The 12,560-nt window shown below is 42.8% G+C and overlaps 1 protein-coding gene across 1 annotated transcript in view; it reads right to left on the minus strand.

Annotated features, from left to right (window-relative positions):
* Positions 1 to 11,595, minus strand: part of Vvl (ventral veins lacking) — a 43,676-nt gene extending 32,081 nt beyond the window's left edge. The window contains exon 1 of the mRNA XM_070307967.1: positions 7,564 to 11,595. Within this exon, the coding sequence (XP_070164068.1) occupies positions 9,000 to 10,358 (1,359 nt within the window). The 5' untranslated portion in view covers positions 10,359 to 11,595 and the 3' untranslated portion in view covers positions 7,564 to 8,999. The remainder of the gene's footprint in view (positions 1 to 7,563) is intronic.
* Between the last annotated feature and the right edge of the window lie 965 nt (positions 11,596 to 12,560).

Consider the following 12,560-nt stretch of genomic DNA (forward strand, 5'->3'; position numbering starts at 1 on the left):
TCATTTCCGTAAAATTCGGATGAAGATTCGCCCTTTAATCTTGAATGTCTACTAAATGTATAAGCTTGTCTCGTGCAGAAAACGCTTGTCAATCATTAACGAAAAATGTAGATTGCCGGCAATCATCAAAACTAGATAAAAATTTTTGCATTTATTGGATCAACTTATACACACACGCACACATATAAACATGCATTATGATACAGCTAATAATTTATATGGAGGATCCGTAGGACAAGATTATTCTCATGATACTGATACCGAATATCGAAAGGATAGAGAGAGAGATGAGAATTTTCCGACCACAGATGATGATGATGATGATGATGAACCGGCAAATAAAGCAAAACGCCAGGTGTATGTTGTATTACTTTCATGTCATTTATTAATCGAAATTCAGTAGTAATTTAGCTTCCGCCATTCTAACAAAACGTGTGCTCACCATCATTCGCCAGATTTTTATTTTTACGTTAATAATAATTAAGATTTAATTGTATTAATAATATACAGCATAGAGATAAGAGGGGCGGGGGGAAAAGAATTCTTTACAATGCGTATTGTTTAACGATTTCGTGTATACGTGTATCTCTAATTGTAAATTACGTATCTTTACATGTCTCTTTGTCGCCTGTCCCTTATATGCGCATCGCTCGCAATTTGCAGCAGCCGCACGCGTTAATATTTCAAGAAAACGATCGGAAATTAAAATCCATCGAAATCGGTGTAATTTTTATGAGTTTACGTTTCAACATTTTTACAGACGCATATCAGAATTGTGTGATTTATAAATAAAAAAGAGTAATTTAAATATAAAATACAAAATATAAATTGCAAAATATTCTCAGAAAAATATGTTTCAAATCTAAATTAAAAATTTAATATAAAATATGTATCAGACATTAAAGATAGTATTTTATATTTAAATATTTCCGTCAATTTTATTTGAAATACTATTCAATATGTATGCATTTTAACAAACATATGTAACAAAAAATTGAACTTATCGAAATTATACCGATTTCATTCTCTACACGGGAATGAATCGAAGAGCGCGGTTGTTTCGCGAAATCATTATCATTGATTCTATAAGAAAGATAAGAAGAAGAAAATTAGTTGTCTCGCAGAACGATCCAATTGTCAATTGTCAAATTTCACGTTCGCGCATGCCAAGAAAAGAATTTCATAATGAACAATTGCGCTCCTCGATCTCCATGCATGCGAACACGTCGTTCGCCACAATCGCAATAATCGACATCGATTTTTCGTCAATCGCACCACTTTTCTGCCACTCGCTTTTCACACTTCTTTTTGCCCTCTTTTTTTACATGTTCAAAAAAAAAAAAAAACGCCGAATTTTGCGCGAACAACTCATTCATCGTTTCTCAATTTTGCATCGATTTTTCTCTTTCTCTCTCTCTCTCTCTCTCTCTCTCTCTCTCTCTCTCTCTCTCTCTCTCTCTCTCTCTCTCTTGCTCGTATTTCGGCGCCCTAAAAAACGAACGGTGCGATTGTTCAACCAATAAAATCACCCAGTACGATCGATCACCGTTAATTTCGATCCCGGGGACGCCCATTCTTTTTGCGCGAGAGAGCTAAATTATAAGCATCCGTCGGTCTCGCAACGATTCTCACAATCGCGCGCCTCGCTACAATGCCGATGAGTAAAATCGTTTGTCGACATAATAAAATCACTTTGCCGGCCGTGTACCCGTTTTTTCTTCTCTTTCTCTCTCTCTCTCTCTCTCTCTCTCTTTCTCTTTCAATCAAATTATTCATCTAAACGATAAAAATTTTATGGGGGAAAACTGTATTGCTTTCTCTCGTTTCGTTTCTCACAACAAATTTAACCGCGATGGCAGATGATTTTGTTGGTTCAACAAATCTTTTCTCACATTAGGATGGATACAGACTTGTTACTCGTATCATATCACATCATTGTATAAATTAATATTAATATTAAATATATATACATGTATATATTTACTAATATATAATAATATTATATATTTAATATTTAATTAATATTATTTTACATGATGATAATACGACAAGAAAATACCCATCAAGTCTGTATGCGTCTTTATGAATCAATGTTTTTTCCTTCCTTGCCTCTTACCCTCTTTTTCTTTTCTTTGATATTGTTAAAAAGAAAAAATAATAGTAGCAGTAACAAACGTTGATTAAATTCAAACATACATATCACATACAACTTTCTTTTAACATATTTCCTATGTGACTTGTTAATGTAACGCAAATATTATTATTATAATAATACGTGATTAATTAACTAATGCAGAAGATTTGTAGCTAATGCGCCTCTCGAAGGAAAATTTTTCTATCAATTTTTTAATTCGCTAACAACTTTTTATACGGTAATAAAAAAATGATCGCATAATAAAATCAACGTGTAGGGCAATCTCCGCAAACGCGGAATTTATAATTCACTATCGTCAATTGAATTATTCGGGTTTAGCGTATATAAAAAATATACACATGTATATGCAAATGGCGCAAGTAAAATCTTTTGAATGATTTTAATAATGAGCGTTAAGCGTCAATTCGCATATCATTCATTAACGCGATGTTTTTGCGTTTTAAAAATAAATTTACAGCATTTTTAAATTGAACGTTGCGACATTATGTAATCATTTTACATGATTACAATTATCGAGACTGCGCACTTGCCATTGAAATTAAAAACGATTTTACATTAAAATCATCGACATATATTTCGCCGATTGTGTTTTTGCCAATACTGATTTAATCGACAAAATATATAAAAATTTCGTTAACGAAATTTTCGTCGATGCTTTCAATGTGATTTCTTAAAAAGAGTGAAATTTCTCGTAAGTGATCACTATTTCTCGGCAAATCTGATCCTTGGGAGGCGCGAAAATAAACCCAACGAAGTCGACAATATATTCGACGTACCGCGTTATCTCGAAGAAATGTGGAAAGATCCCGGTGATAAGCAACAGCGGCCAATTGAGCAAATAATCACAGAAGCTATGATTGATAATAATATACGTAATCGCGGATGTGTCATTATCGTAATGTAATATATAGTAAAGCTATTTTGAGCAGAGAGAATTACGCGTCACACTAACAATAAGTATGAGAGATGAGCTTTCTTGTCTCCTGATAAAAAAAAGAAGATTCTATTAACATCGCATTTGCAAATATTTGCGCACGATATACTTAAACAAATTTCCGTGATTTAACGCGAGTTTTAAATCTTTCCGAATGGAATTTGAATGTTCACGGAACTGCTATGAGATTTTCGCTATACGTTAAAAGTTTATTCGAATTTCCTTCGTTCGTGAAATAGATAATTGTACTGTGAATCATTCGTCACGTAGTAAATATCAGTAGCAAGTCAAAAATCGATCCGGTCAACAAGTAAAGTCGCATAATATTTATTTCAGAAATACCCTGCAATTAATGATCCCAAATCGACTATCAATTTACAAAATATAAACGTTTCTGCACCGTCATTATTGCAGAGAATAATTACGTATGTGAATAAAAAAAAGGATATTCAGGGAAAGACACTGTAATGCACGAGACTGACGAAGGATATTAGCGCGAGCTTAACGACGTCGGACGACGTAATGCCTGAAATTTCTTGGAGCAAACCTGCGAGAAAATGGAAACGTTTCTATTATACATCTTGCCGGCATCAATAAATGGACCTAACAAGGATTTGACTCGTCCTCGACGATGGCGCGGCAATTATGTCAAAGAAGAACGACTGTATTCGAATGAACAAGGAGGCTAACGAGCGTCGCTAATGCAGGAAGGATTCAATGGCTCTATCTTCGCACGAGGATAGACGGTCTAATATCGGATCTCGTAAAATTTCAAAGCTCCAGTCCCGGTAAGCAAATATACCTCCACTGCGATCGCGAGCCACTGTGATAGTCGTAGATAAGACCTTAAAGCTCGGACGATAGCACGAAGAGCGTTAACTGATTTGTAGGAGACGTTAATTCATGATGTGCAAAGGAAAACAATCGATCGTAATAAAGAAGCTGAACTTTCAAGTTCGTGAGAAAGCGAGAATACAAATTATCAGACGAATAAACGTATGTGTAATTCTTGAAATTCGGAGAGATTCAGAGGAATTTTTTACAACATTCTCTGTATTTGTTAACCAATTCCATGTGGAAATATTTTATAAGATATTCACATATTATATTGGCAGAAAGACAACAAGCATTGTCTTTATAAATAATAGCGCCAAAGACTAGATTCACTTTATAAAAATATTCAAAATCTAGTATCACGTATCGTAGACGCGCAACGGCTGAATACCCTTAAGTAGGGTCTGACAGAGCCAAAAGATTGGGTCGGGCTCAAGATACCGTGCCATTATCGAAACGTCGAGGAATTACGGAAATGAACGGCCCGCGATGCGTTAAGCGTATTATAACGATCAAGAATTACGATAATTAGCGGGTCGCGCGGTGGCCGTGTAATGCCGCTTCGTCCAGAGAGTGATCTCCGGTGCGGTAGGCCTCGGCGAGATGCCTTACGAGATGGGCCCTCCTTATTAAGGTTTCGTGACGCGCGCTCCATAAAACGATCGCCGCGCGTCCCCATAAAAAGATCTCTCTTTTCCCAAATTGAACCGTGAATTACAAGCTGCGGCTTCGGCGCGCGTTTTCGCCCTTAAACGACTCTTTTAGCCTAGTAGATACCGTTATTATAACGCGTACCGGGCAGTTTATACATACCTAGCGCATCGTTATGCAGCCTCAACTGCCAGACGCAAGTACGATACCATGGAAGCATATAAATTACCGTCGGTATTTCGGTAAATACGTGCAATGTCAACGCGGTGTTTCGGCCATTAATAGACAATGACAAACGAGTTCGTTGAACTACCTTATTCAAATAAGAACGCGCCCGTCAAGAGTGTGTTTTTTACGATGACCCGAGTGATAATGAGTCGCTGATGCTATTATCATCTTTGTGTTATTTTTAAGCATTGTATTCTAATTACAACAACCAAAGAAATATGCAAAATAAAAATATAAAACGTGCAATTAATGCGATAATAAAATTTCATAAAAAACGTGGAGAAATTATATGAGAAAATTCGCGACATTCAAGCCAACGTCTAGAAAATCATTTCTTCTCTATCAATATTAAATTTAGCAAAAGATTAAATAGTCATGCGACGGGAAAATCGCAAAGCTGACAAATCGGAACCGAAGAACAACAACTGTGTCAGCATCGACAACGATGATTTGCCAGGCAAATGAATTCGCGCGATACGCTACGTAACGAGCCTATCGATGAAAAAGAAAAAGAGGTGACGCCGCGTTTCGCGTAGGCACACTGTTGGTACATCGTCGCGACTAACCAAGGTACCACACAACGATCGAAATGAAAAATAAATCGCCGGAGAGAGAGAGCGAAGGTGTGCGTCGGCGCTATGAAGTTTGCGACCACCTACGCGTTTCACGACGCCGAGAAAGAGCCGCAAAGAAAGACGGAGAGTCGATCGAGAGGGTTCGAAAGATAAAAAAAAAAAAACAGCTGAACAAAACGACAAAAAGGTGATCGAGGGAACTTATGATAATCGAAGAAAATCTTTTTACGGAATACTTCGCGTGACGTTTCTGCATGCGTATTCAGAACACAGTCCCGAGATCAATAATTGCTAACGTAAGAATTATACGGCAAATATTATAGAGCAGATTGGAAAACATTGATACGCATGATTAGTCAACGCGATTATCGAAGCGAGGGGAAGAGGAAGAGCGAGCCGCACAAAAAAGCGCGTGAATATTCAGGATGGGGGTGCTGCACGAGACACGTGACCACCTCCGCCGAACGGTTTTAAAACAACATCAAAAAAAGGCGAAAAGTGAAACCTTGACAAAGCGCTAGAGCAAAAACAGAAAAACAAACATACGATCGATCTCGTCTTGATTTTGAACGCGTGGCTTCTCGAGACGTAATTTAAATTTCATAGAGCGTGTAAGGTCATGTTTGTTTCTCGTAGAAAAACCTATCGTTCTACATATCTATTTACAGAATAAAACATCACTGAAGATTTTAACTGAATTAAATAGATATTCCTATGCCAATAGTAAAAAATAAATATCTCGTGGAGGAAAAAAAGATTTTACGATTGTTTAAAATATTGACTATGGATATGATTCTTTTAACAATAACAACATATACGGTAATGTGTGCAATTTTTGGTCATTATTCGAGATTATCAAATATTATAAAACGCGTAAAGAAAATTTCTCGTGTGCCTATTCTTATTATTACATTTATTCTAATCACTTAAAATTTAAAGACTATAGTGCGAATTTAATTTTACCAACGTCAAGAACGACAGCTTTATTATTTTTATTCAGTGTCTCTGTATGTTTTATATCACGCGTGAATTAATTATGCGCGCCGAGATTCGCAGAAGCAACGGAAAAAAGAAACTGAAATTCTGTGCGAGATGATTCTATAAAGAGACGATCGGCAAACAAATCAAAGAAGATTAGGTAGAAGCGCAGCTGCTCTACGTAAGAACAATCTGAAATATCATTTATACGACAAATACTCTTTTTCTCACAGCATTTTAAATATTATATTCCGTCTTGTGTCATATCGAAAATTTTTATTTATTTTTACTATGTTATAGGATCTGACAACAGAATATAAATATGAGCGAGAGATTGTACCGTTCTTTATAATACAAACATTATACAATAATCTGATCGGACAATTAATAACACTTCCACGTAAATCACATAGTTTATCATCGTCTAATATTACAAACCTCGTGACGTAAAATATTGTACTTTCAGTATATGATACCGCGCGCGAACTGCGTGCGTCAGCTTCGCATCTGCCTAAGCCCATTTGAAAAAAAAAAAAAAAAAAAAAAAACAAAAAAAAAACAATTCAGACAGAAGAGAAGACGAGTGAAACGAGAAGCGGTGAGGCAAGGGGAAACACAGATTGAAAGAGCGAGAGAGGAAGAATCCTTCGATACCCGTGCCCGGCAGCGATGGAAGACGACGAGATTCTCGACGCCGCGCTCTCGACTCCCGGGCAAGTACAGGTATCGATAATATTGACAATGACAATAATAATAATTAAATTATAATAATCGCAATAATAAGAGATAATAATAATAAGTGACAATAATAGTGGTGGCGAATATTATATAATAGTAATAATAATATAAGATCACCGCGTTAACGCCGGATTTGCCACATTTACAACATTTTCTCGAGACCAGACAATGAACGTCACAATATAATAATAATAATGTGATAATATATATAATATAATAGTAATGTAATAATAAACATAATAATAATACACAATAATGATATAAGAACATAGTTAAAACCTTCCGATTTATACATAGACATAGAGCTTTCAAATGTATCGCCACACATTTCGCGTTTTCTCATATACATATATATCCTTTTGTCTCTATATATTTATATATAATATATCTTCATCTATATATATATATGTATATATATAGATCTTTTTTCGTGTGTATATATATACACATATAGATTTATGTATACTTACTCTTTATACAGAAGGGGTTTTTCGCGCGAGGGGGGATCTGTCTTGCCATCTCGCTAGGATTTCGCACGCGTTTTTCCCGACACGTGTTCCCTCTCCGATGTATATGTAGACGTTCCTGTCCCTCTCATACACATATATATATATATATATGTATATATATATATTTGTATATATATAAACTGTCCCTCTTCTTTTCTACTTCGTCGCGCGGCATATTCTTTGTCTCCCTCCCTGCCTTCTCTCTTTATCTTTTTCTCCTCCGTCTATTCCAGCTCCTGCGTCTGCTTTTCTCGCTCACCGACGACAATGACGACGACGATGACAATGACGACGACTCATGTTCTCTCTCACTTAACTTACTAGCTTTATCTAGTACATTATTTACAGTCCATATTTATACTTATGTTACATCATCCGTCGAGTTTGCTCCGAGCAAATCTCGCGCGAACACAACACTCGCTCCTAACGTACATTCTTTTTTTTTTGTCGCCCGTTCGTCCGTCCGTAATTGTCCCGCGAATTTCAGACTCTCTTCGCAGACGATAAGTAGGAAAATCGCACGCGCACGGAAAAGACACCCTTGCGACGTTTGTTTCGTGTCCGACATTCGATTCCCGCTTTCTTCGCGGGCGAGAGAGAAGAGATAAAGACACATCTCCGTTCTTTTTAGCCGCATCTTGTTATTAACTATCTCTCTTCAGGTTACCGTCGGAAACCGTCAAGTAAATTCACTTCCGCTGACCAACGATGACGAAAAAACAACAACAATAATAGCAACAAAGTCCGTGGTCCAGTTCGGACTCCGCAAACAGACGAACGGGCCGCGATCTGACCACACGAAAGAGGAACGTCATCACTACGGCTGTACCCTTCGAGAGAACGACACTCGATCTCTTCCTGGATGGGAAAAACACGATGAGAAGGTATCACTTATGACCGGAACATCGTCGATGAAGGAAATAATCGCAACAGCAACGATGAGATGATGACTATGACGACGACGAAAGTATCCTGAAGAACTCGGATGAAGGATGTTGGCCGTGACGTGTCCTTCCTTATCCCGTCTTTCTCTCATTCCGTCTATTTCATCCTCTTTTCGGATCAGGGCGCGGCGGTAAAGGTCGACAAAAGATCGCTAGCCGAACGCGTCAGCTCCTCAGCCTCCCCGGTGGACCGGTATCGGCCTCGTTGAACCCCGTTGAATCTCGTTGAACGAGCCACCATTTCGTACCCTCGTTTCGATAACGAGCGCCGCCATCCGGCAGGTAGAAAGGGCGCCGTGAATCCGTCAGCTACGAAGTCGTGTAACTGCCGGTACGTGCCTGAAGGTAGTGATGGTAGAACGGCGGCAAGGTCGTCGTTTCCGCCGTCGACGACACGTTTGTCGAGTTCTGCGAGGTTACCGCGAGGCCCAACGGGGGAGGCCCCGGCGAACGCTAGTGAGCCGCAAGCGAGTGAGCCGTGAGGGCCTGCGGGCTGAGCATCGGCGGACTGTGGCTGTGGCCCATGGGCGAGCCGTGCAGGTGATCCTGCGGATGATAACCCTGATGAAGGCCGCCCTGTCCCTGGTGGCCCGGCGGCATGCCCTCCATCATACCGTCGCCGAGGGTATTCGGCGGCGTCATCCTCTTCTCCTTTTGCCGTCGATTACAGAACCACACCCTGACGACTTCCTTTTCGAGTTGCAGCGAGTCCGCTAGCGAGGTGATCTCTTGAGCCGAGGGTTTAGGCTGCTTGTGAAAGTGTTGCTCGAGCGCGCCCTTTACCGATACTTCGATCGACGTTCTCTTCTTCCGTTTTCTACCCTGAGCGGCGATCTTGTCGATGCTCGTCGGCGAGCCGGTCGTTGAATCCGCTTCCTCGAGCCACTTCTGCAGCAATGGTTTCAACTTACACATATTCTTGAAGCTCAACTGTAGAGCTTCAAACCTGCAAATTGTCGTCTGAGAAAAAACGTTCCCATAGAGAGTACCGAGTGCGAGACCGACGTCTGCCTGGGTGAAGCCAAGCTTGATGCGTCGCTGCTTAAACTGCTTGGCGAAGGCCTCGAGATCGTCCGACGTCGGCGTATCCTCCTCGCCGGCGCTGTGATCCCTGTCGAGAGGATGCCCCGCGTGCAGCGGATGCCCCGACGGTGGACTGTGATTGTGTGCGTCCCTCAAGTGGTGAGGTAATCCGGTCTGATGATTATGCAGCTGATGCGGATGCTGGTGCGGATGCTGGTGCAGCATGCCGTTCATCGCCGCGTGGTACTGTTGCAGGGTGGTGGGCGAGGCCGCGCCACCGCTAGGGTTGTAATGCGCCGACGGAACGACCGGTGCATGCCAAGAGTGCGGCGAGGCCATGCCCGGGGACTGATGCGGGCCCCGATGGTGCATCCCTTGGTCCGTCGCGGTTGCCGCGGCTGCCGCGGTCAGTGGTTTCACGTCGAGACTCGCATTAGCTTGATGGGGATGATGATGAGGATGATGGGTAGTATGATGCATGCCCATCGAGGCCGCCCAGGGATCGCTGCCAGGCTGTAGGCTCACCCAGGGATTTGCCGAGGAGAGACTCGCCGCCGGATGAGAGAGTCCGTTCGGCGACGGCGAGCCCGTCACCTGATGGTGATGGTGATGATGGTGATGATGCTGCGGCGCCGGCATATACTTCATCTCCCCGGCGTCGGCGGCGCTGCGGGGCGAGCCCGAAGAATAGCCACCTACGGCGATGTTCATTCCGATCGTTGTACCCGAACCACCATCCAGGTCGGTAGACACTGCGCTACTAATCGGCATGTACGTGGTAGCGGCCATCTACTTTCCGCTCGTCGAGAGGTTTCGTAAAACCCCCTCGGTGTAGTTCCACAGTGTGGAACGTCCACGGGGTACGTGCGAACTTTCGAGCGTACCCCTTTTGCAGAAAGAATCTCCAAACGTCGATTTTTGTCGATAAATTAAAAAAAAATGAAGATCTTTATGTTTCAATAAAAAATCTCCACGAAAATATTGATTGTCGCGATGAAGTCTCCTCGCAAGATCTTAGAATCGAATCGCTGTCAGTTGTATGCTTAGTCACCTTACAATGACGTACGATCGTACGATACTCGAAAAGTTTTTTTTAATCACTGTTCACTCGTGGCACAATCCACAGTTCGCGATGACACACTGAATACCAGACGAAGCTGGTCATCGCTCTTGACGAATTTTCGTCCATAGTTTCTCAAGATTATCGTACACGCGACGATACGGAAACATCGACGAGTCCACGAAGGAAGAGGCGTCCGTGTACCGTCTTCTCGGTCTTCTCCGACGGGGTGGGCCCCCGCGGAAAAAAAAACGTGAATCGGAGCACCGCTTTGTCGCGGCACTCCGGTTCTTCCTTCCTTTCTTCTTCTTCTGGCACGAGAATCACAAGCAAAAGATCGCTCTCTGGCTCCGGTCCTTCGAATCGAGAAGTCACTCGCGACCAAGGATATCGATTTAGCCGAGATCACACATCCCTGGTGGGAATTCGAACTTGTCGAATAATCACTATCTCTTGAAAACGACGACGACGTCTACGGTGATGCGAGGATTACTCCACACTGGTGTTGTGTCCGTGGCCCCGACGTGGTAAACGCGAACCGATGACGACGATGCACGGCGCGACTGCACTCGGGGGTTGCCACCGCGGACCGACGACCGAGCAACGAGCAAGCGACCGACCGGCTCGGCGTAAAGGGACGTACGACGGTAATCGCGGAACGGAAGAGACTCGACTCGGCGGGAGTAGAGTAAGTATATGATGTCGTGCGTGTGTGTTCCTTCTGGCGGTGGATGTCCCTCTCTTTACGTGAGTGTACGTGAGTGTGCGTATACATACGATATACGTGTATGCGTGAGTGTGGGTGAGAGAATACGGGAAGAGAGATAATGTATATATGTGTGTAAGACAGAGAGCAAGAGAGTGAATGTGAATGTGTACGTGTATGTGTGTGTGTGTGTGTATGGCGGCGGAGGAGAGACGGGTTAGAAAGATCTCGCTCGGGCTTTCATGCGTTATGCATGTCGTAGCTGAGAGCGACTGACTGCCTCGCCTCGCAGCTCGCTCGAGGTTCCCGAGGCTCCCGGAGCCGCTTGTGGTGGAGGTACGTCATGCGCGCCACCGTCATGTTCATCCCTTCCAAAGTTGGATACGGCGTTCGTGATTGGTCGACCTCGCAAGGTGGCCGTCGATGTACGTCAGCATCAGGCGGAACCTGAACAAGACCTGCCTACGAAGGCAGGCGAGGCACCCCAGGCGCCAGTCCTTCTCGACCCCCTCTTGTTGTCGCTCGACTACGCTCTCGCCAGGCTAACGATGCTCGTTCGCTGATGCCGCCGATGTTGCTGCTCTGCCGTTGCTGCGCCGCACCGCACCGTATCGCACCGCACCGTACCGCACCGCACCGCACCGCACCGCACCGCACCGCACCGCACCGCACCGCACCGCACCGCACCGCACCGCACCGGACCACATCGCACCGCACCGCACCGCATCGCACCGCGCCGCAACCGCACCGTTCCGTTACTCTCGTGGCAACTCGGAGAAGCGCGACTCGGAGCTGTCGACTCTACGCGTCGTGTGACAGAACTCTGGTCCACGTCTGTCATGATCAAAGCTCCTCGCGACTTCTTCTCGGATGTGCGCACAGTTTATCTTCTCTACGTTTACGTTCTACCAAATATGTCGTTCTTTAAACGACAGAAATTTTTCACGATCACGGTCGGTGAACATTTTCGTGATCTCTCGTGACACGCACACGCATGCAACAGGTACTAATTTACGGATAATTGTACGCGCGCTCAGGCACGGTAGACATCGCGATAGCTCGGATATTCCTGTCCTTGTGATGAAGTATATCTTGTGAGAATATCCGGTGGAGCCATGAAATTCATAATGCGAGTATCGCGTGAAAGGCATTATTAATTAAAGTAATGATAAAATATACAAAATATTCTTTACACACTTCGCACGAGCAACCACTTCACTTACAT

This window comes from Polyergus mexicanus, unplaced genomic scaffold (assembly GCF_030449975.1).
Source record: "Polyergus mexicanus isolate NDT 795.1 unplaced genomic scaffold, iyPolMexi1.0 SCAF_2, whole genome shotgun sequence".
NCBI classification, from domain to species: Eukaryota; Metazoa; Arthropoda; class Insecta; order Hymenoptera; family Formicidae; genus Polyergus; species Polyergus mexicanus.